Source organism: Dipodomys merriami, unplaced genomic scaffold, assembly GCF_024711535.1.
Source record: "Dipodomys merriami isolate MVZ:Mamm:240054 unplaced genomic scaffold, mDipMer1.0.p SCAF_39, whole genome shotgun sequence".
Taxonomy (NCBI): domain Eukaryota; kingdom Metazoa; phylum Chordata; class Mammalia; order Rodentia; family Heteromyidae; genus Dipodomys; species Dipodomys merriami.
The window spans coordinates 3,463,792-3,488,596 of record NW_027205492.1 but is presented as its reverse complement, the minus strand read 5'-3'; the positions used below and the strand labels follow the sequence as shown (position 1 = coordinate 3,488,596).

At 46.9% G+C, this 24,805-nt stretch overlaps 1 protein-coding gene across 2 annotated transcripts; it reads right to left on the bottom strand.

Annotated features, from left to right (window-relative positions):
* Positions 1-1,178: 1,178 nt before the first annotated feature.
* On the bottom strand, positions 1,179-18,786 carry Sgk2 (serum/glucocorticoid regulated kinase 2). Of its 2 annotated transcripts, XM_069989796.1 has the most exons (13): positions 18,611-18,786; positions 17,018-17,060; positions 16,701-16,750; positions 16,160-16,217; positions 15,927-16,010; positions 14,987-15,118; positions 13,295-13,407; positions 12,991-13,027; positions 12,019-12,105; positions 8,946-9,041; positions 7,044-7,199; positions 4,553-4,642; positions 1,179-2,046 (listed from the first exon to the last, which is right to left on the bottom strand). In XM_069989796.1, the coding sequence occupies exons 2-13, from the start codon at positions 17,051-17,053 to the stop codon at positions 1,885-1,887; spliced, it is 1,101 nt and encodes a 366-aa protein (XP_069845897.1). In that variant the 5' UTR covers positions 17,054-17,060; positions 18,611-18,786; the 3' UTR covers positions 1,179-1,884. The 2 variants fall into 2 exon arrangements, with proteins under 2 accessions (XP_069845897.1, XP_069845896.1); XM_069989795.1 differs by lacking the exons at positions 17,018-17,060; positions 18,611-18,786 and adding an exon at positions 16,923-16,983.
* Between the last annotated feature and the right edge of the window lie 6,019 nt (positions 18,787-24,805).

The window sequence follows — 24,805 nt, the reverse complement described above, 5'->3', positions numbered from 1 at the left end:
ACAGAGATGCAAATGAAAGTGATGTATAGTTGGGACTCTTAAGAACTTTCTGCCTCTTTCTTGCACAGTGTTTACTATAAAAGGGTAAAAGCACCCACCCAGAACACCTCTCCCACTGCTCTCCTACCAGAGGTAGAAAGAGCAAGGATTTTACATTAACTCCTCCAAATTCAATTCCTGGCTGCTGCTTGTGCTAGCTCGGTGACCTTGAGCAAGCTGCTGGATATCTTTGAGTCAGTGTTTCCTGTCTGTAAAATGGAGTTAATGATTTCTGAATACTGGTTTATATTGAGGATAGAGGCAATGCATAGAACACTTAGAATGTGCTCAATAAACATAGGTGTACCACGATCAATTCATTAGCAGGTGTTTTTTTTTTCATTTTTATTTCTTATTCTGGTGAAAAAAAAAAGTGAGCTTTACCATCTTTGATGGAACCACTGTGTGTTTCATAGCCCAAAGCTTGCTATGTGCTTTAAACAGTATTTTCATGTTTTTGACAACTACACTTTTGGATTTTGCTTTGGGGAGTTGGGTATTTGGTCCTGCCTCTTCATTTTCCATATCTGGCATTTACTAAGGTTTATTAACATGAACACCAGACTCTTTGAATATTCTCAGCACAGGTCAAAGCTTAGCAGCAGTTCCTCCTGATCTAGCTTGGGGCCTGGGTGTTGTCCCATAGCTTTTTCACTCAGGGCTGGCACTCTACCACTTGGGCCACAGTTCCACATCTGGTTTTTCTGGTGGTTAATTGGAGATAAGAGTCTCATGGACTTTCCTGTCCTGGCTGGCTTCGAACAGAGGTCCTCGATCTGAACCTTCTGAGTAGCTAGGATTACAGGCTTGAGCTACCTAAGCCCAACTAGAAAACTCTTTAATGTTGTACTTTAGTTCCTCCATCCTACTTTTTTTACTTTCCCAGAACACAAAAGTGGTGACTGGATTAAAAAAAAAGTGGTAACTGTGATAATGTAGTAATCCTAATGTTACAGCTTGGATCTGAAATGTCACTGGAAGGCTCATATGTTAAAGGCTGAGTTGCCAGATGGTGGAGCTTTTGGTAAGTGATTGGATCAAGGACTCTGACTTTATCAATTTGATAGCCTTATTAGGAAATCATGGAAACTACGAGAATGGGGGCCTTGTTGGAGAAAGCAGGTCACTGTGAACATACCTTTAAAGGTTACACTTTATTCCAAATCTCTTCCATTCTCTCTGCTTCCTGCTATCCTGAGATAAGCAGTGGTCTAGGCCATGGTATTTCAGACTTGCTTCAAGTTCACAGCCAGATGACCATGGACTATAACCTCTGAAACTATGAGTAAAATATAAGTCTTGTCTTCTCTTTAGTTGCCTTTCTTAGGTAGTAGATCATGGGGTGGGGGGGGGGGGATAAAAAAGGAACACAGAAGCCATTCGTTAAGAAGGATGGAGTAGAAATACTAAGAGCCTCAAGAGTATCTGATGAACTATCTTACTAGTCTGGGTCCAAATAACATTCTTTTACCTGCTGGGGGAAAAAAAAGACCCCACCTGGACACAAGTGGCTCATGCCTGTAATCCTAGCTATGCAGGAAGATGAGATCTGAGGATTGCAGTTCCAAGCCAGCTTGGGCAGGAAAGTCCATAAGATTCTTATCTACAATAAACTACTCAGAAAGGGCCAGAAGTGGCACTGTAGCTTAAGGTGTAGAGCACTATCCTTTGAAGAAACTCAAGGATAGCACGAAGGTCCGGAGTTCAAGTCCCTGGGATGGCCAAAAAAAAAAAAAAAAAAGACCCATTTCTTGTCTAAGCATCCAGCTCTTTGTGTCGGACTAGGAGCTGAAGGTAATCCCCTCTGTTACTAGTGGCCTCAGTGGCTTCACAGCTGCTTCTCTCTTAGTCCAAGAAGTCATCGTTCTCTGGTGCATAGGAAAATCCCAGGAATGCACTTGAGGCCCCAGAGCTGCTGGATACAGTGTCAGGAGTACAGCCGATGGACTTGGACACAGCTTCCTGGGTGAACTCGGGATCAAAATGTTTCAAGTCCGCAGGTCCAGCCTGTCCATAAAAGCCAACAATGAGAAGAAATCACTATAGTCAGAACTAACACATCCAGAGCTTTGGAAGGGAAGCCCAGCCTCCGCTCCATGTACCCCCTGCTCATCCTGACTTAACTCTTAAGTTTCCATGCATTTACATGAATCATGTCATTCCATATGGCTGATTGCTCTAATGCTTTGGCTGCTTCAGCTCAATCCTCGGACAAGTCAGGTGATTATATACTTCCTGAATGCTTTCCAGGCACTGTTCACAGCATTGGTGATAAAGGAGGAAAACAGAGCAAGCTTCTCTTCCAAGAAGCTGACATTATGCAGAGGACAAGAGAACTGATAATAAGCATGGGTATATAAGTACATAATTCAGGGTGTTAAGACAAGACAATGTGGTAGAGAGGGAAGACCTGGGTAGGAGATTACAAAAAATGATCACAACTTTTCCATCCACCACTCCAAGAGTACATTTCTCCATGTTTATAACATTGGTTAGCCAAGTGACTTGCTTAAGCTAATGGGACACTGTCAAAGGAGATCCCAAGCAGAGATTGGGAAAATGCACTTTGGGAGTTAGTTCTTTTGATGTAGTTGGAATCTTGAAGCCAACCCTGTGAACAAGCCCTGACTGGCTTGCTGGTGAATGAGAGGCCTCAGGAAGGAGACCTGAGTGAGGCAATTCTAGAGTATCAGCTTCCAGCTGCCCCACTATGACCACAGACATGAGAAGGCACTGCAGAGAGTGGCTAGCCACCTGGCCCAGACTGACGAAAGCCACCAAGCTAACCCTTGGAACCTGAACAAAATGAAGGTGGCTATTCAAAGATTCCTGGTTTTGTGGTGCCTTAACATAACCAGTGTTGGACTATAGAAGTACACAGGCCAAGCCAGGTGCTGGTGGCTCATACCTGTAATCCTAGCTACTCAGGAGTCTGAGATCTGAGGATCACAGTTCAAAGCCAGCCTGGGCAGGAAAGCCCATGAGACTCTTATCTCCAACTAACAACCAGAAAACTGGAAGTGGCACTGTGTCTCAAGTGGTAGAGTGCTTGCCTTGAGCTGAAGAGCTCTGGGACAGCGGCTAGGCCCAGAGTTCAAATCCCATGACTGACAAAAAAAATTTTTTAATAGATATAATTTAATTCTGTGATAGAGCTAGGTTATCATGGTGGGAAGAAGGGACAAAATGTGTGGAAATTCAAGGTCTGGTGCAAGAGTCCATTAAAAAAGCTCTCCACAGGCTAAGCCACAAAAAAAATTTTTTTAAAGAAGTACACAGGCCATGCTTGTCCTCACACAAATTGCAGGGTATAGTGGTCCCAGACCAAGGATGAGTTTCAAGATCATTAACCTTGAGTGAAAAAGCCAAGCAAGAGCTAGAGGCCCTGAGCTCAAGCCCCCCCCCCCACATTCACACACACACACACACACACACACACACACACACACACACACACACACACTCAATGCACAGCCACTATTAAAGTTTTATATGACATATAAGGTTCTTAAGCCAAAAGTGGAATGATTATATAGGTTCTATAGATATAAGTAAAGATATGGACAGGATCAGAGCTCCGCTTCCATGATCATTAAAGCTATAGGTACAACCAACTGCAAATTTAAAATGTTCTGGAAAAAAATCCTAACTTGGGGCTGGGAAGGTGGCTCAGTGGTAGAGTGCTTGCCTTGAATGCTTGAGGCCCTGGGTTCGGTTCCTCAGCACCATATATGCAGAAGAAGCCAAATGTGGCGCTGTGGCTCAAGTGGTAGAGTGCTAGCCTTGAGCTGAAGAGCTGAGGGACAGCACCCAAGCCCAGAGTTCAGGCCCCATGAATGTCAAAAAAAAATCCTAACTGTACCAAACATGTACAAACTTTATTGTCATTCCCTAAACAATAGAGTGTAATAATTATATGCATAATATTTACATTGTGCTAGGTATTATACATCATCTAAAGATAGTTTACAGTATATGGTACATGTAGGTCATATGCAAATTCTAGGCCTTTTTATATAAGGAACTTGATTATCCCATAGATACTAGAGGACAAAGGTGTAGAGATACACACATACACACATAAAAAGTTCCAGAAGTATGCCAATATTGATTTCCCTTGGGTAGTGAGATACAAAGCATATAAACTTCTGTTTAAATGCTTTACATTTCTGTTTTTACACACTTCCTGCAAGGAAAACAGGTTAACTTTATCATCAGGAAAAAGTCTGAATATGTCATTAGGGTGTGGCTCTGCCTGGATGTACTATGAGACACAGAGCACTTTAAAACTTAAAGACTGTTAGTTACCATTCTAAAGATACTGGAATGGTAGTCTGGCTCATCACTGCAGACCTGGGTGGGGTGAGGGAGGAGGCAACTGTTCTGCCACTAACTCAGTTTGTGTCCCTTGGGCCCCCTGTGTTCCTACTTGTACAAAAAGAGTTGGCCCGGATACCCTCCAAACTTTCACCAGCCCTAGGAATCCCAAATCTGGAGTGCTGAGACATCTTACCACATTTGGGTTGAAGGGTGGAGTCAGTCTCTTGTGGTACAAATCCTCCCAGTTGATGGGACTGAAGAACACATGGTTCTTTATCTCCAGCTACAGGAAGAAGGCACTGATCAGAAGTAGCCATAGGGGCTTCCTGCCTCCCCACTTCCCAGATCCTTCAAAGCCCCAATTATACCAGCAGGTGGTCAGATAAGACAGTCCCTTGCAGTTCTGGCTGGTTTCCTGGGCTAAGAGAGAGCTCTGTAGGTAGGCCTCCCACTTCCCACATCATCCAGAACCCCAACCTTTCCCATAGCATCGGCTTACTGAGTAGAGCCCATACTTTGCTAGGGTTCTGGAGGAAGGTCAGTGAAGGAGGGAGTCAACATGCTGGGGGAGGGGGATGGACAGGGAAGAACTTGGGGAACCTGCCCTCCCACTCCACATCAGGACATCTTGAGTCTTCCAGAATTCAATCCAGACAAAATAGACCAAAGAAGCAACAGGAAAGTTTTGAAACAAACCTCCAAGAAAAGTTGCAGATTCCCAGGAATTTGAGCTTCTTTCCTAATCAATACCAACTCTGGCACCAACCTCCTTCCTTCCCAGTAGGACTGTACCTCTACAGGATGTTTCTTACAGGATAGTGCTCTCATTCCCTACATCAGAACTGCCCACGCGGCTACTTAAAAAGCCAGGTCCCAAAGAGCTGCAGAACACCAAAGAAACTGCTAATTCCTGTTACTGCTAAGCTGAGAACTGGAGGAGAAGGAAGAGAGGAACTTGAGTACCATTTGCACCCTTTAAATTGAGGTCTGCATGCATACACAGCTTATCTTGCAAGTTACACACCTCCCTTAAGGAGCTTTCTAGAAGCTCTTGTTTTGTAAGCTGGTTAGGGAAGGATTGGACCAGTACCTTAAATGCCATTATATCTCTCACTATCTGGCATGCTGGGCTTTTGGAAACATGCCTACAAAGCCCTTACTTTGTGCTTACAAAGGTTTGTTATCTTTTTTTTTTCTCTTTCTTTTTTCTTTTTTGTAGGTGTGGGGCTTGAACTCTAGACCTGGGCACTGTCCCTCAGCTCTTCAGCTCAAGGCAAATGCCATAGCACCACTTCTGGTTTTCTGATGGTTAATTGGAGATAAAAGTCTAACTGACTTTCGTGGTTGGGCTGGCTTTGAACCGTGATCCTCAGATTTCAGCCTCTTGAGCTAGCAAGATTTGTTATCCTGAGCGCATCCCTCAATCCAATTCCCAGTTACTAAGGGGCATCTGTACTGCAGCCTTCTTTATGTAAAATCAAATGATCTTATGTTAAAGAACCAGATTATTTTGATGTATAACTTAAAATAAATTGACATAGGATCTCAATGTTGTCCAGGCTGAACTTGAACTCAGTCTTCCTGAGTTCAAGTTCCTGAGTACTGGGGTGTGTGTGTGTGTGTGTGTGTGTGTGTGTGTGTGTGTGTGTGTGTGTGTGTGTGTGTGTGTGTGTGTGTGTGTGTGTGTGTGTGTGTGTGTGTGTGTGTGTGTGTGTGTGTGTGTGTGTGTGTGTGTGTGTGTGTGTGTGTGTCTGTGTCTGTGTCTCTGTGTCTCTGTGTCTCTGTGTGTGTCTCTGTGTCTCTGTGTGTGTCTCTGTGTGTGTCTGTGTCTGTGTGTCTCTGTGTGTCTCTGTGTGTCCCCTGATGTCCATTGGCTTTTTCACTAGGCTTGTGGTCTTACCACTTGAGCCACACCTTTGACTTTTTACTAGTTAATTGGAAATTAGAGTCATTTGGATCTTCTGTCTCCAGCTGGCTTTAAATTGGGATCCTCAGATCTCAGTCTCTGAGTAGCTAGGATCACAATGTGAGCCACTGGTGCATGCCTGGCTGCCAGGGTTATTTTTCTTAATGATACTTTAATTTTAAAAAATTTAACTCATTACGGGGACAGACTGTGAATTATTTATCTTTATATCCTAAGTGCCCAGGTTGGGGTCTGGCAAGGTAAAGTGCTCACCTATTTGTAAAAAGAGTCCAATTCAAACTTAGGCACAGGAAGCTTCTAAAAACTTAAATCTGGTCATGCTACTCCCCTGCTCAAAACACCTGACAACTCTCCAATATCAACATAACTGTCACTCCTCAGAGAGGGTCTACCTGGACCACGCCAAAATGTGATCCCCCTCCCACTATTGTCTTTTCCTTCCTGACATTCATCACCCTGTGTGGTAACTGTATATAATCTATGTTTTGTCATCTTCTTTAATAAAGGCAGAGATCAAGCCCATTAAAATCATAGCACTCAGCTCAATGCTGACACACAGTTGGTGCTCAGCATATATCGCTTAACTGAAATAAGGAGACTAAAGAAAATAGTCTGCTTCCAGGACTAAGAACTTCCCAGAAGACTGTGTTAGCAGCTCTTGCTTTTAGAGGGCAGCAGGAAGCACACTGATATGCTTATCTTTCTTCAGGAAGTTGAGAGTCCTCCAGGGGCCAGGGCTCTGCTGCAGGCCACTCACAAAGTCTGCCTTGGAGCCCAGCCGCTGTCTCTGGTCCTTGTGGAGAAGGCCATGCAGGAGGTCACAGGCAGCCACTGTCCGCCCCCCGGGGATCTGCAGTGGCTGGTGCAGAATGTTCTCATACATCTGAGCCACGTCTTGGCTGAAGAAGGGTGGCTGGGGAGACAGGGAGCAAAGCTAGAGGATTACCCATGCAAATAAGGAATGAGGGCCTCGAGGAGCAAGCTGGGTAGCAGGGAAGATTTAACCAGACTGTGTCTTATATCTTGGCTCAATACCATCTTAAAAAAAAAAAAGATATGAGAAGAAAAAGATATCATCGTATAACCGTTGGTTTCCCTTTTATGAGAAACACTGTCTTTTTCTATCAAAGTATGTTGCTTAAAAGTTTCTGCTTTGGCCCGATACTGGTGGCTCATGCCTGCCATCCTAGCTACTCAGGAGGCTGAGATCTAAGGATTGCAGTCCGTGAGACTCTCATCTCCAATAAACCACCAGAAAACTGGAAGTGGTACTGTGGCTCAAGTGGTAGAGCACTTGGCTTGAGCGGAAGAGCTCACAAGCCCAGCATTCAAGCCCCATGACTGACAAAAAAGAAAAAAGAAAAAAGTTTCTGCTTTGCTCTGTCTGATGGACCTCAGTTCTGAGACTCTCAAAGTGACCTCCAGGGCCTGAGCCTAGAGGAATGTGGGACCATGTACCTCCAACTCACTGTCATCCTGCCTGCCCTGAGACATGGGTCCCGGCTCACAACCTTCAGCTTTTCCGGGAACTCCAGCTCTATAAATGTGCTGTTGGGAGTCCCACACTACACCACTGGACTGACAAAGTTAAAGCATGAACATTATCCTGCACCACTGGAGATTTATGAGGATGTTAGAGGTGGGTTGCTTGCTACCCTACAAGCCAAGCTGATGCAAATGTGACAAGAGTTGTGGTGGTCTGACATGGAGCTCAGCCACAAACCCTGTCCTCATCATGCCCTATGGCTCCGCTCCTGGTAGCTGCCTACACAAATAAGTACCCATCTCCACAGCTTTGTTCTGGGTACATCTGACACTAAAGCTCACAAAAACATAGAAGCCATAGTTACAAACAATTGGTCTGGGTAAGCAGGAAAAGGAAAGGTGATCAGGGCTGGAAGGTAAACATTGACTTAGAGGGTTTGGATCTGTGTCAAAAATAGCCTATGGAGTTAGAAATATGAACCTGAATTTGCAAGGGGTTAATTTGGGGTAGGGCAATAGGTAGCACTTGTTTCTACTTTGATGAATATAAAGAAATAGACACAATTAAAGGAAACTGTATAAATGGTGACTTGGTTCTTGTTAAGGAAAAGACGACTGCTTTGTGATGAAGAAGGACTTTTGAAAGGTAAGGTTTGGTCTGAAAGTGTTTTTTTTTTTTTCAAGATAAACTTAAGACACGCTTCAGATTGTTCAAGAAATAGCAGAGGGTAAGGGCCTACTTTGAGATTACTTGTGAACGGTTCATCTTATTTCAAAGTCACCTCATGTAAACACATTTTACCCTATTCCAACTAGCCAATCACGAGCAGATCATGAACCTGGGCTCAACCAAAGGAGCCAGGCCTGCTGTATTAGGGAGTGGCCTGCCTGCTCCTGGGCTTGCTTGCCAGATGTTTTAACTTCTGCAGAAGTACATTTTGCATTGTGGAGACAACTCTTTATTTTTGTGTCTATGGTTGTGACTCCAGTGGTTCTTGGAGAACATATTTATAACAGTTTGGCATCATCTTTTCTCATGTGGGGTAGAGAGGTGGTTCATTTAGTTCCCTGTGTAGGGCTAGAGGAAGCCACCCAGAGGGGAGACCACTCTCAGCTAAGCTCAGCTCTCCCAGCTTTCTCTCCAGTAGCAGCCCCTCTTTCCAGCCCCACTCACCAAGCCATGCAGCATCTCATAGAGGACAGCTCCCAAACACCACCAATCTACAGCCCGGTCGTAAGGTTCTTTACGAAGCACCTCAGGAGCCAGGTACTATGAGAGAAACACACTTATTTCAGCAGACCCCAGCCTACATCTGCAAAGACAACACTTGAAGGAGATCAAGCAAGAGTTGGTCCTGCTGTGATTTCTGCAGGGACATTGAGGAGATAGCCAGAACTGCCCTGTACAGTTTACATGCCAGGCACTCTACAGAAGTTTTACCAGCCACAGGATTAAGAGGAGCTCTCATCCAGGCTATAGCCCTCTCCCCAAGTTCCAACCTCAGTTCAGTAGTACATCTGGCAACTTTATAATGGTTTAAAAGAGTATCTTTAAAAAATTGTGTGTGGCCGGGCGCTGGTGGCTCACGCCTGTAATCCTAGCTACTCAGGAGGCTGAGATCTGAGGATCGTGGTTCAAAGCCAGCCCGGGCAGGAGAGACCGTGAGACTCCTATCTCCAATAAACTACCAGAAAACCGGAAGTGGCGCTGTGGCTCAAGTGGTAGAGCGCTCGCCTTGAGCTGAAGAGCTGAGGGACAGCGCCCAGGCCCAGAGTTCAAGTCCCACGACCGGCCAATAAATAAATAAATAAATAAATAAATAGATAAATAAATAAATAATAAAAAATTGTGTGTGTACGGGGGAGGGTTGGGGGGTAGGAGAGTGGGAGAAAAATGAGGGAGGGGGTAATGAGTTTGACAAGAAATGTACTCACTACCTTACTATAACCCCTCTGTACATCACTTTGACAATAAAATAAAATTTTAAAAATTGTGTGTGTGTGTGAAACAAAGAGAGAGACAGAGAGAGTGTATTGGGGCTTGAACACAGGGCCTGGGAGCTATCCCTTAGCTTACTTTTCCCAAGGCTAGTGTTCTACAACTTGAGTCACAATTCCACTTCTGGCTCTTTTGGTGGTTAGTTGGAAATAAAAAATCTCACAGACTTTCCTGCCCAAATTGGCTTTGAACCACCATCCTCAGATCTCAGCCTCCTGAGTAGCTATGACAGACTTGAGCCACTGGCATCAAGTGTAAAGGGACACCTTTTTAATTAAGTCTGCTTTCTAATTTGCACATGGGTATCTAATAGGCTATCAGTGTCTTGGGAATAGGAAAACCCTGGGAAATTCTGCACATTACATGAGGAATCTAAAGAATAGGAATATAGGACAGAGGAGAGAAGGGACATCACCTTGCTAGAGGAGTTCATGCACACCTTGGGAGAGTATTTGCAGAAGAGCTGTGCTTTCTACCAAAGCCAAGGGCTTGGTGACTTTTTGCCTGGGACCTCTGCCAGGAATTCACACAGACCTGAGTACTTGTTGGTGAGTGATTCAGGCAGGTTATTTAACCTCCTAGAACCTTGGTCTCCTCTTCCATGAAGTGGAGCTCCAGAAATTTAACTGGGCTGGGATCAGGATGTGCCCAGATCTCCAACAATGAGAGCGAACTTTGTGCTTACTCTTGTCGGTGCTCCCTGGCTTGCAGCAGGGGCAGAATCATTGAAGAAAGAAGTTGTTGGGGCCATGCATCTCCATACGAGCCAGGGGTCCATCTCCCCTGTTCCCACGGAGGCAGCATCCAGGGAAGGGATGGCATGGATGACATGCTTAAGGACTTCTTTACCAAGTGTTTTACACACACACACACACACACACACATACACACACACACACATACACACACAGATACACAGAGACAATGGCTGCTGCTCAGTGAAGTCAACTATCCAGGGGCTACCAGGCACTAGATGGAGGAGTCTAACTTAGATACCAAACCCAACCCAGTTGTTTAGCATGTGGTGAATACACCAGTTTAAGTTTCACCCCAGGCCCCCATAGAATGAAGCTGTTCTGCACTGAAGCCTCAGCTCTCTACCCCTACCATGGTATCTGTATGAGCCACAGGGGTCCCCTTCAGGCCCAAGGCCCAAGACTGGTAGGCAGGAGATCAAAAAAAGATTTTTCTTCCTTCCTTCTTCTCTCCCTCCCTCCCTCCCCCCCTCTCTCTGTCTCTCTGTCATTCTTTCTCTCTCTCTAGCTATGTGGCCCAGGCTAGTCTGGACTCAATCCTCCCAAAATGCTAGTATTACCTGCATGCCTACCATACTTGGCTCAAGATAAGATTATAACCTTAGGGCTATGGGAAGCTGTGTTGGAAGGACAGATAGATATGTGGAATTCCTGAGATGAACAATTTTAACCTTACAGGCTCTTGGTGGTTGGAAGAGGGACGCAAACCTGTGTTTAACACTTGCAGGCCCTGCTCTGAACCCTCAGGCCAGGCCCTCCTTCCCCAGTGTCATCAGTACAGCCACCACTGGCTATGTGTGGCTACTAAACATGTGAAGTGTGATTGAACCAAATTAAGATGGGCTGTGACTTAAAAAATACATGCTGGACTCCAAAGCTTCAGAAAAAACAATGATTTCAACAATATTATTTTGATGGTATATTAATTTTACCTGTTTGCATTTTTTAATTAATTAATTAATCAGCTAACTTTTGCTGGTTTGAAGGATGGGACCCAGGGCTTCACACATGCTAGGCAAATGTTCTATCACTAACCTCCTCCCTCCACCCCACCCCCTGCCTGTGTGTTTTCACTTTGTTTGTTTGTTTGTTTTTTCTGTTTGCTTTTCTGAGATGGGGTTTTGCTCCCTGGCCTCAGGCTGGCCTCAAAGTTTTGATCCTTCTGCCTCAGTCTCCTAAGCAGAGGGATTACAGACCTGTTCAATTTCTTTTTCCTTTTCAATGTAGCTGCTGGAAAAGTTGAAATGGTATACATACATCTGTGTCTATTTCTATTGGGAAGCAGTGCTACAGAGATTCATCATAGCTGACCAGGTCCCAGCTACCCTGAGAGCTGATGCCATTACCCAGATGTGAAAGCCAAGGCTTGGTCCACAGCTGGCTCTGGGAAGTGCTTGGGTGAATGGAGAGAGGCTCTCTGCGGTAACTTGATGCCTGTCTCTGTTCAGGAGCCATCTATTTCCAGCCTGCCTCTCCTAGGAGTGTACATTTACCTCAGGGGTGCCACAGAAGGTGGACGTGGTCTCCTCAGGCTCTACACCTTCCTTGCAAAGTCCAAAGTCTGTCAGTACCACGTGTCCCTGAGAAGAGAAACAACGGAGGGTGTGGCTGGCCTAATCCAAGGCCCAGAGTCTTGGCTGTGGGGCTGATGCACAAATACAGACTCCAGGCTCCACACAGACCCAGGGCTAAGAGACTAGGTGTCATCACAGGTTCTACAGGGCAGGCACAGGGTAGGGACTTGGCATCTCATAGTCCTCCACAGCTCATCACAGACTCTGACCCATGTCAACAACAGTAGCAATTCCAGGATGTCCCTACTGGGCTCCAATGCCCTTTGACAGAGGGCTAGAGACTCAGAAAGTGACCACATCTGTAGCAGCTAGAGGATATGAATCTCACAGGGATCTGCTCAGGCTCCTTTGCTAGGGTCCCCATAACTGGAAAATCCCTTGGTCAAAGTTAAGTCCCTCCTTAGGGGCAATCAATACACAATGACTGGGCAGAATAGGGGCCAAGAGGCCCAGCTTCCTTGCTTTAATTTGGGACAAGGGCTCTTTTGGCAAAAGAGCTATCCAGCTCAGATATCAACCCTGTGAGATCAGCTGAGGCCACCTTTGCAACCACAGTGTGGGTGAAACGCTTCTTCTGCCCGTCCCTGTCTTCCCCACCCCCACTTCCTAAAGCGATATCTTTCCAGAGTGTTCCCTGATAGACCTGCACACACCTGCCCACCTCAGTATCTGCTTCCAGGGAACCTGAGCCAAGATATGGAAGAATAACAAAATCTACTAACCCTCACCAGCTCCACCCCCACTCCACACAAACCTCGCATATACACATATGTACACACATCTGTGAGTATGTACAGTCTCCTGTGCATATAATGTTCTACTAGTGTGCAGCATGCAAAATACATGCATGCCTATGCACACAGACTTATGGTCACCCACACCCTCACCAACCTGGCAGTCCAAGAGAATATTCTCTGGTTTCAGGTCCCTGCAGAAAATAAGAGAAGACATCCTACTAGAGTCATGGCCTCTTAGTAATAGGGAGGGGGCTTGGGGGGGTTGGAGACCCAGATCCTGGTGGAAGGACTATTCATAGGAGCCCCAAAGTGCAGAGGGACTTTAGGAAGGAGGGCATTCCAGTCCTATCCCAGTCACTGGGACAAAGACCCAAGGTCACCAGGATTTCATGGCTCATACAAAGCCTGGTTGTTGGAGCAAGAAGGGCCTTGTTCCAGGCCTAAGCTGGAGGCCTCACCTGTAAATGATGTTGAGGGAGTGCAGGTAGCCAATGGCACTGGCCACCTCAGCGGCATAGAACCGGGCACGGGGCTCCAGGAACCTGCGCTCCCGCTGCAGGTGGAAGAACAGCTAAGGGAGAAGGCAGTGAGAGAGGTTGCTGGCTTCCAGCCCCTCGCATAGGCCAGGAGCCCACAGATCCTCACTTGGTTCATGGCTCTGTCATCCCAACCTCAACCTCAGGGTATTCATAGCAAAAGAGAGCACACTGGTTCCATTGCCCATTCACCATATCCGAAGTCAGCAAGAGGGGGTTAGCACTGATAAAGCCTGTTCAGTGTTCCAGCTTCCAAGTCATGCCTTGCACCATCTTACTTATTTCTCAGGACAACCTTCAAGATTTCAACATGGTCCTAATTTCATGTAGGGGGTAGAGGGTGGGACAGCTAGGTGACTTGTCTAAGCACATGTAACTTGAAGCTGGCATAGCTGGGTTTGAACTCAGAGCCTTATGCTTGTTAGACACATGCCCTACCACCTAAGCCATGTCCTCAGCCCTTTTGCAAATAACATCTCATCTTTTTGTCTGGGTTAGCCTGGACTGAGATTCTTCTATTTACACCTCTTACTTAGCTGGGGTGACAAGTAAAAGCTACCACACCCGGCTTTTTTGTTGTAATGGGATCTCATCAGTGTTTTCCCTGACTGTCCTTGAACCATGATCCTTCTGGTCTCTACCTTACAAGTAGCTGGGATTAATGGCATGAATCATAGCTGAAATTTGTTACACTTAGTCCAAGTTAGATCTCCCCACGGGCCAAGCTCTTGGTCTCTTCTCTTCCCTCCCTTTCCCCCTCCCCTCCCCTCCCTTTCCCCCTCCCCCCTCCCCTCCCTTCCATTCCCTTCCCTTCTCTCTTCTCATCAGTCATGGGGCTTGAACTCAGGGCCTGAGCACTATCTTTTTGCTCAAGGCTAGTGCTCTACCACTTTGAGTCATAGCTCCATTTCTAGTTTTCTGATGGCTAATTGGAGATAAGTCTCACAGACTTTCCTGCCTGTGCTGGCTTCAAACTGTGATCCTCACACCTCAGCCTCCTGATAGCTAGGATTACAGGTGTGAGCCACCAGTGTCCAGCTTCTTGGTCTATTTTCTTGGTGTGCAAAATCCTTCTCTTAGGGGTTCAGGACAAAACTTCACCTCCTGGCATCAGACATAAAGGCATTCGGTCACATAGGTCAAATCTGGGGTCATTGAGGAGTCCCACTAAATTCTGTCATCTCATCTTGTGACACAGAGTAAAGTCCAAGAGGGAACCCAGCTGATCCCAGCTCCGCTTCTGGGTCACTAGGTAGCTCAGGTCTCTGTTTACAATAGTGACAGGCAATCTCTACCCTATGGCATGACATGTTAACTGGGAACAGGGGAAATTGTGTCTACAGAGCTCCTCTTAGGATTCACCTTTCCCAGTCTCTCAAGGTGAGTTTGGGTGAGGAAAAAAGAAAATCATGGTGTGAAGCCAGACAGGCCTGTATTCAAATCCTGGTGGTCCTGAAAAGTGACTCACCTCCCTGAGACTCAGTTTTTTCAGCTACTAAATGGGGGGGGGTCTGTTGTCAAGATGCAGGGAGCTGCTCCCAGCGCTTGGTGCAGGCGGGATGGATCGCTCCCAGCTAGCAGCTGGCTCATGCGTTCCTTTGCAGTTCCACTCACCTCTCCCCCATTGACATAGTCAAGCACAAAGTAGAGCTTCTCTGGGGTCTGGAAGGAGTAGCGCAGGCCTACGAGGAAGGGGTGTCGCACATTCTTCAGCAGCACATTGCGCTCAGCCATGATGTGGCTCTGCTGCGGAGTCAACACAGACAGGGCTTTCATATCCCGCGTCATCTGCGGTGGCCTCACCAATGGGGATTGTCCTGCCCAAGACTTTCTCGTGCCCCTGTTCACTCACAATGGCTATTTTCCTCAGAGTCAGACTCCTTGCCTAGTATTCATGAGTGTAACTCTAGCCCCTAGATCAGAATCCCTGTGACCAGAGTAAAGGGAAAAGCATACACGATGACTATAGAAATGAGTACCAAGAAAAATCTGTAGGAAACATAGGATTAAAAAAGCCAGGTACTACCCATCTTCACACCTTTGCTCATGTCCTATACCCAGTCTGGAAGTTCACTCTCTTTGCCAAGACCAGCTGCAAGGTTACCTCTTGCCCCTATGAGGTCCTTGTTAGCACAAACCACTCAGCCAAATCCTGACTTGACAGATAATCCTGCCCCCTTTCTCTCCCCGCCCTTCAAATGGAAGAGACTTGTCAGTTGAAGCACTAGAATGGAATGGCTTGAAAGGGCAGAATGTGAAGTATGACTCTCACATTGCAATGACAGACAGCATGTCCATCACAGTCTCCATATTATGGGAAGGCAGAGACCCTGCTGGTCTTCCTGAAGGCTCCCTAGTGAGGCATTCTGACCTGTCTTCCTTGAGAAGAGTTCATGTCCTGTTGGGATTACCTCTGCACCCAACCTCATGGACTCTTGGAGGTGTGTGTGTTGGAGGGTTATGTGTGTGATGTGGTGGTGGTGCATTTGGGAAAGGAAGCCATGCTAGGGTGGCAGTGAAGAAGCAAGAAAATGTCTGCTTTGAGCTCCGGTACCTCTTTGTTCTTTAAGATGGACTTTTTCTGCAGAACTTTCACTGCATAGAACATCCCGTCGGACTTGCGCTTGGCCAGTAGGACCTGAGCAAAAGCACAGATGCAAGGTCCCATGGGTAACTGTGGATTTTCTGATGGCAGGAGAGGACCTCCAGCCCACCCACTGTGAGCTGGGTGCACTGGGTAAAAGAGACTGGAGAAGGGAGGCCCAGGCCTCTGATCTGTTTACTTACCTTCCCATAGTTCCCTTTCCCAATGACTTTGAGGAAGTCAAAATCTGTGGGCCGGGCACTGTAAGATGATGGAAGAGCATGCATGAATCAGTATTTGCAAACCCAGAAAACTGAGCTCTGTCTCTGAGTGAGTGCAAATCCAGGCTTCTCTCTTACTTTGGAAGTGGGCCATCATCCAGGTGTCCAGGACTTACTCTTAAGGGTGTCAGGTCCTCTCAGCCCAGAGGAACTTTAAGATTGCCCTTCTCCCCCACAGGTAGTTTATTGTCTAGTCAACAATAGGCCCAAAGGTACAAGGCACAGACAAGAGACCAGGATCTGGTCTTTCAACCCTGAGGAAGAGCCTGAGAGTTGGCAACTGCTAATACTGCTGATTGGAGGGGCATTCAGACAGAAGACCAGGAAGAGCCACAGAAATCAGCGGCAGAGGAATCCAGGGGAAGATCCCAGGGCTGAGGGGCTTAAACACCAGACCCAAGACACAGAGAACCAGCTCTGAGAGAATGCAGGTAGGAGAGTTGCTTGAGAGATCAGAACTCACTTTGGGTTGGCTGAAGGCCCCAGGTTGATGTTCCCATTGGCCCTGGATGGCTGAAGACATTAAAAAAAAAAGTGATTGAGAGCAACAGATCCCCCTCCCTCCGTGGTCTTGTTTCAGGTCCCTTCAACATCTCTTATGAGCTACCTTTTTCTTTCCTTTCTTTCCACTCTTCTACCCACCCACTGACCCCACCCTCATCCATCTGTCCATTCACCATCTCACCTGCTCCTGCTCCTGGTCTGGCATAGCCTATGGAATCAGTCAGTCTCTCCACAGATTCCCACTTACTGCAGAGTAGGAAATAAAGAATCACTCACCTGGGGGCTAGAGATCCCGGCTGGGCTGGAAGCCATTCTGCAGCTGTGATTGGGTAGGTACAGAGAGGAGAAAGCCTCAGCCTAGTGCTTCAAGGATGGATACCAGAAGGTATCCTTCCTTCAGCGCAGGAAGGCCTCTTATAGGCCAAAAGTGTGAACCTTTCCCCCACTGAAGGCCTGAGGCTTGGAAAAGGTCTTTCTTTCTCTCCCTCCCTTATTTTCTTTCCTTCTTCCTTCCTCCCCTGTCCTCCGTCTCTCTCTACATTTCTTTTTAAGACAGGATCTCACATATACTCAAAGCCAGCCAGGAGTCCACTGCCTCAACTTGCCAGTTGCTGGGATTGTATGCATGTGCCACTATATTCAATATTAGAAAAATATTTTTTAAGGTGGGCACAGGGACCCACATCTATAATCCCAGCTACTTGAGAGGTGGAGATAGGAAGATTGTGGTTTGAGGCTAGCCTGGACACAAACATCAGTGAGTCCCTATTTCAAAAATGAGCTGGGACTTGGTGATGTGTACCTGTGGTCCCAGCTAGGAGGGAGCTGGAGGATGAGAAGATGAGAAGATTTCAGTCTGCGGCTGGCCCCTAGCAAAAACTTAAGACTCTATCAAAAATAAACATAAAAGGGTAGGGGCTGGGAGTGTGGCTTAAGTGATTACTTAAGTGATTACTTGTAAAACCCAGTACCACCACCAGCACCAAAAAAAAAAAAAAAAAAAAAGCACTTTCTAGAGCCCCATAGTTTGCAAGGGACAAGCTGAGTTCACAGGCTTGCTGGCAGTCCTGTGCTTTTGTGGACAGTGCTAGGCTAGATTCTGCACTGGTCTCTTCGCCACAGGGCTTCTACTCAGTGCTAGAGGAACAGTAGCTGGCCTGGGGGCCTTTGGACCAGAGCCAGGAAAGCCCCAACACTAGCCAGTGTCTATCTGAGTCAGGCAGTGGAGGGGTGGCCAGCTGGTCTATTCAAACCAGCAGTACAGTGTCTGCCCTCATGGAAGCAGCCAGGAGCTCCAGGCCGTGGCTCAGGGAGCTCAGGACCACACAAGCCCCTGCACTTCCCATGAGGGCTGAGGGAAAACGTGCATCTCAAGACCCCACTGTGGTCTGCTGTGAGCCTGGCTCTCTGAGAGGAGACCATCCTCTTGACAGGGAGTCACTTACCCTATGTATGGCCTTATGGGAGGCCAAGAAAGAGACCAAAGGAAAGAACAAAAACCTCCAGCTAGGCTGGTCTGAGAGGCCCAGCTCTGCCCAGCCCCAACACAGTGATCTGTAGGAGCACCATGTGGCTTCATCTAAGCCTCCTAGATTCTCACTGGGTCTTTTCCAGTCCCCAGGGGCCCAGGAAGGGGTGAATACATGTTCTGGGAAGTAGCTAGGTCCAACATAGCCACACGTCCTTCTAGAACTTTCTGTGTGGCTGACTATACAACTCACTACAGGGGAAGGGGCCCGCAGTGCTGAGGCAGAGGAGGTTGGTTTGGAGGGGAATCAAGGCTGGATCCTGCATTACCTGTAACACCCTCCCTCCCCTCTCCGAGCTGGCCCCAGTGCCAGGTCCCCTGGCTTCCCTGGTCCCACGTACCTGTGCAGTCCCGAAGAGAGGCCTCTAGGAGAAGCAGTAGTTGTTGCCCAGCACAGGCAGTGGACAAGAGCCTCTCTCTGTTCTCCCAACAAGGGCGAAGTGTTAGTGCCTGGTGCCCTCAGCACAGAGCTCAGAGCTTCTGGTGGCGGCGGTGGCAGCAGCAACAGCAGCAAGTGGGCTGGCTGATGTCACCCAGGATCCAGCAGAGCTTAAGATGCAATGGGGGATCTCTGTTCCTTCAGAGACACCATCTCCCCCTGGGGGGTAGAAGTGGGTTAGACGACAGCCCTAAAAGAGCCTAGAGACCCTTGGGGTTTGTTAGGTCGGGTGTGAGTGTGTGGGTCAGGGTGTGTGCTGTTCAGAGATGTGCTTCAGTGTGTCTCTGGTGTATCATTGTGGCCCATTATTTCAAGTGTTTGAGTGTGTTTGTGTGTGTGTGTGTGTGTGTGTGTGTGTGTGTGTGTGTGTGTTTATGTATCATTGTGGTTGTAGGGACAGATGTATCTGTGCACCTGTGATTGTACATCATTGTATTCTACTGTGTGGTGTGCATGTGGGGTGTTAGGGTACATACCTGTGTAGTGCATCTATATGTATTTTATGTGAGTGTGTTTGTTGTGAGTATGTGCTTGCTATTAGTATGTGATTGTGTAATGTGATGCATGCATGTACATGATCGTGTGCCCACATTGGGGTATACCAGTAAACTTCTGTGTGAATATATAGATTCACATGTACACATGTGTTGGGTGGGGTCTGTCTGTAAGAACATAGCATCTGAGGGGCCTACCTAGGCCCTGTGGAGATCACTTAGGCTGGAGAAGAGGCCCAAAGACCTGTACCATGGCTTCTGAGATATACCACTTTCCAATAACCCACAGAAGCTCCAGAGAAGCTGGGCCTGGGTCAGAGTCTAGGCAGCTTTGGCCTTTGAGTGCTGAGAAGCTGGTCCCCTTGGGACTTCCCTTCCAGAGCTTGGATGCACTCTTCCTGGAGCAGGTCTAGTTGGCACACAGCTCTCCGGCTGTCTGTGAGCCAAGCAGGGTCCCAGGGGCACCCTGGCTCATCGAAGGCTGTGTGTTTTGGTATGAAATTAGGTTCTCACTGGGTCCATTCCCGTCCCATGGGCCCAAGAAGAATGGACGGGTGCTCTGGAGAATGAATTTACTGATGGACCCAACAGAGTCCCTGCCCTTCTGGAACTTTCTGTATGGCTCTCCAACTCACTACTGAGGAGGGGTCCACAGGGTTGAGGAGGTTGGACAGGGTGGAAACTGAGCGCAGTGGCATAGGGGGTCTTCTGAAGGCTCAGAAATGCTGGGAGCCGGAAAAGCTCAAGTAAACAGCCTCAAAGGCCCATGTCTTTCCATAAAATAGAAATGTTGCACCAGTACACAGATCTGCAGGGTGTCGTGTTGACACAACACAGCTCAAGCACAAGGGTGCTGCTTTTCAACAACAAGGCCCTGATGGAACCTTCACTCCTCAGTGCCTCCACCCCCACCCTACTCGCCTCTGTCCTTGGCACACTCTGTCTACCTGCTCCTGGGGGATTCCTTTGGCTCACGGGCTGCCCCTTCTTCACCTCTCCTATTTCATTCTCTTTCCTCTTTTTGTCTTTCAGCCCCGGCTCAGTCCTTGGATTTCTAGTTACTTATTTCCTAGTTGATCAAAACCAGTTTAAGGGCTTAACCAGTTATAGTCAATGATCCCTGATTGATCTCCCAATTCTAATTTTTCTGATCTCGTGATCCCTAAACTTACATATCTGTTTCTTCAACCCTTCACTAATTACATGTCCAAAACAAAGATTTGGTCTTCCACTCCTTTGCCTTTCCCAGACGGCTCTTCCATCAATCTTCCAACTCAGTAATGGTGCTATTACCTATATCTGCTCAAGACAGTGACTTGAAATTCGTTCTAGAAACACTGCACCCTTACCCACCTTCACTTCTTCATGACATCCCCTTCAAAACCTATCTAGACAATAAAACCAACATGTCAGAGACACTTGTACAGTATTCATATGTTCAGTGTAGCACTATTCATGATAGCTAAGATATGGAATTAGTCAAAGTGTCTATCAGAGCATAGATGGATAAAGAAACTGTGGTATATACACACACACACACACACACACACACACACACACACACACAATGGAATATTATTCATCCATAAAAATGTGAAATCCTGTGATTTGTAGCAACATGGATGAACCTGGAGGGCATCATGCGAAGTGAAATAAAGACAGGCAGCAAAAGATGAATACCACATGATGTCATTCATTTGTGGAATCTAAAAATTAAAAGTTGATCTCATGGAGGTAGAGAGTAGAATAGTGGTGTTACCAGAGGCTGGGGTAGAGAACGAGAGAAAGATTAAAAGATACAAAATTATTGTTGGGGGCTGGGCAGGTAGCTCAGTGGTAGAGCGCTTGCCTTGCATGCCTGAGGCCCTGGGTTCGATTCCTCAGCACCACATAAGAAAAAAGAAAAAAGCTGGAAGTGGCGCTGTGGCTCAAGTGGTAGAGCGCTAGCCTTGAGCTGAAGAGCTGAGGGACAGTGCCCAGGCCCAGAGTTCAGGCCCCACGACAGGACCCCCCAAAAAAATTGTTAGCTAGGAGAAGTAAATTCTAGTGTCCTGTTGCATGGTAAAGTGACGATAGTTCACAATACTACATTATATATTTCCATGTTACTAAGAGAGAGGATTTTAAATCCTTGCCTCCAAAGAACAAAGACATGCTTGAGGTGACAGACATACAAAATATTCTTTTCTTTTTTGGTGGGGGGAGGGCGGTCCTGGGGCTTGAACTCAGGGCCTTGGCACCGTCCCTGAGCTTCTTTGGCTCAAGGCTAGCACTCTACCACTTGAGCTATAACATCATTTCTGGCTTTTTCTGTGTATGTGGTACTGAGGAATTGAACCCAGGGCTTCATGCATGCTAGGTAAGCACTCTACCACTAAGCCACATTCTCAGCCCAAAATATTCTGATTTGATCATTACGTAATGTACCCATGCACTAAGACATCACACTGTACCCTACAAATGTACCATTATCATGGATCAACTAACAATAAACTCAAACCTATATGGGTATGGATGTATTCAATCCCCAAACCCCAGTCCCACGGCCACCTGTCTGAGCATCAGCTTCACTTGGATGTATCATTGCCATAACTTCTCTGCTTGTTCTCTGATTCTATCTGTACTCCTTTACTCCCTCACCTTTCTCCACCAAAAGTCAGAGTGAATTTTTTTTTGTCGGTCATGGGGTTTGAACTCTGAGCCTGGGTGCTATCCCTCAGCTCTTCAGCTCAAGGGTAGTACTCTACCACTTGAGCCACAGCGCCACTTGCAGCTTTTTCTATTTATGTGGTGCTGAGGAATCAAAGCCAGGGCCTCATGCATGAGAGGCAAACCCTCTACTACTGAGCCACCTTCCCAGTCCCCCAGGGTGAATTTTCTAAAATGTAAATCAGATTTTGTGCCTTTTAGAAAAAAAAATTATTGCTGGGCGCTGGTGGCTCACGCCTGTAATCCTAGCTACTCAGGAGGCTGAGATCTGAGGATCGTGGTTCAAAGCCAGCCCGGGCAGGAGAGACCGTGAGACTCCTATCTCCAATAAACCACCAGAAAACCAGAAGTGGCGCTGTAGCTCAAGTGCTAGAGCGCTCGCCTTGAGCTGAAGAGCTCAGGGACAGCACCCAGGCCCAGAGTTCAAGCCCCACGACCGACAAAAAAAAAAAAAATTATTTTAGTTGGTCATGCCGCTTGAACTCAGGACCTGGCCACTTTCCCTGAGCTAGCCCTCTACCACTTTGGGCCACAGCTCCACTTTTAGTGTTTTTGTTAATTCGAGATAAGAATCTCATGGCCTTTTCTGCCTAGACTGGCTTAAAATCACCATCCTCAGATCTAAGCTTCCCAAGTATTTAGGATTTTGGGTATGAGACACAGGCACCTGGCTAGATCATGTGTCTTAACTGATCTAAAACTGCAGCATCTTTCACATCATCTCTAGAATTAAAGCCCCGAGCCTGTACGTGGTCTGTGAATGTTCAACCTGGCTCCTAGCTCCCAGCTCTACCCTACCCGTGGTTCCTCATCCCTGACTGCCCCCCTCCCCCACCCCAACCTCTCTTGCTTTCTCTCCATATCCTTCAAGCACATCAAGTGCCCTTTTGTCCCCAGGTCCTTGTGCTTTGGCTTTGTCTAAAAAAGCTCGTCCCTCAATATCTGCATGGTTGGTTTTTACCAGCACAGCAGAAGTCTGTACCTCAGTGTTACCTAGAGAGGCCTGTGCTGACTACAGATGGTAGCTCATCATGATCTGTCTGGGATCTGGGGCTATCAGTGCTAACCTGGTTCAATCCTGGGCAAAATAAGATGTGTGGTCCCACTACTATAGCTACCTAGCTCATCACTCAGCACTTTCAGTGCTTCAGATTTTACCTCCCAACACTTCTTACTCTTTGACCCTCATCATGCCCCAGTTTAAATGTTTGCATTTTTTTTTTTTTTGGGTCCGGTCGTGGGGCCTGAACTTTGGGCCTGGGCACTGTCCCTCAGCTCTTCAGCTCAAGGCTAGCGCTCTACCACTTGAGCCACAGCGCCACTTCCGGCTTTTTTCTTTTTGCTTATGTGGTGCTGAGGAATCGAACCCAGGGCCTCAGGCATGCAAGGCAAGCGCTCTACCACTGAGCCACCTTCCCAGCCCAATGTTTGCATTTTCAAGCTCAAATTAGAACATCAGAGTTGGGCACTGGTAGCTTGTGCTTGTAATCCTAGCTATTCAGGAGGCTGAAATCTGAGGAAGTACACAAGGAAGTACATGAGACTCTTCTCTCCAATTAATCACAGAAAAACCAGAAGTGGAACTGTGGCTCAAGTGGTAGAGTGCTAGCCTTGAATAAAAGAAGCTCAGAGACTATGCCTAAACCCTGAGTTCAAACCTCAGGACTCGCACAAAACAAAACAAGACAAACAAAACAAACTAACAAACATAAAAACTCAGAAAGCTGGGCGCCGATGGCTCATGCCTGTAATCCTAGCCACTTAGGAGGCTGAGATCTGAGGATCGTGGTTCAAAGCCAGCCTGGGCAGGAAAGTCTGTGAAACTCTTATCTCCAATAAACCACCAGAAAACCAGAAGTGGCACTGTAGCTCAAGAGGTAGAGCGCTAGCCTTGAACTGAAGAGCTAAAGGACAGCGCTCAGGCCCAGAGTTCAAGCCCCATGACTGACAAAACAAAAACAAAAACAAAAAATAAACAAACTCAGAAGATCAGCTTAACAAGAGCAAAAACTTTCCTTGCTCATTATTGAACTCTCCTGGTTCAAATGGACCCAGGACATAGTAGGTGCACAGGACAAATTTGACTAATGAAATCAAGGAATGAATTATGTTACATATATGAAACAGAAGCTTTCATAACTCCAAACTCTATGTACCTACATCAGTCAAGATAGGACCTAGGGGCTGGGAAGGTGGCTCTGTGGTAGAGCGCTTGCCTTGCATGCTCAAGGCCCTGGGTTCGATTCCTCAGCACCACATAAGCAAAAAGAAAAAAAAAGCCAGAAGTGGCGCTGTGACTCAAGTGGTAGAGCGCTAGCCTTGAGCTGAACAGCTGAGGGACAGCGCCCAGGCCCAGAGTTCAGGCCCCACAACCGGACCCAAAAAAAAAAAAAAAAAAAAAAGATAGGACCTAGATATTCAGGAGGCTAAGGTATGAGGACCAAGGTTCAAAGCTGGGTGGAGAGAACAAATCCAAGACATTTTAATATTTATTTATTTTTTGTCCGTCCTGGGCCTTGAACTCTGGGCACAGGCACTGTCCCTAAGCTCTTTTTGCTCAAAACCTAGCATTCTACCACTTGAGTACCACTTCTAGCTTTTTCAGTGATTAATTGGCGATAAGAGTCTCATGGACTTTCCTTCCTGGGCTGGCTTCAAACCATGATTCTCAGATCTCAGCCTCCTGAGTAGCTAGGATTACAGGCATGAGCCACAGGTACCTTGCCCCCAAAGACTCATCTCTAAAATGCTAGAGGTGGAGTTGTAGCTCAAGTAATAGAGTCCTGAGCAAAAAAGCTAAGCAAGAGTGAGAGGCTCTGAGTTCAATACTGGCACATACATACAAAAAAAAAAAAAAAAAAAAAGGCAGGGGCTGGGAAGGTGGCTCAGTGGTA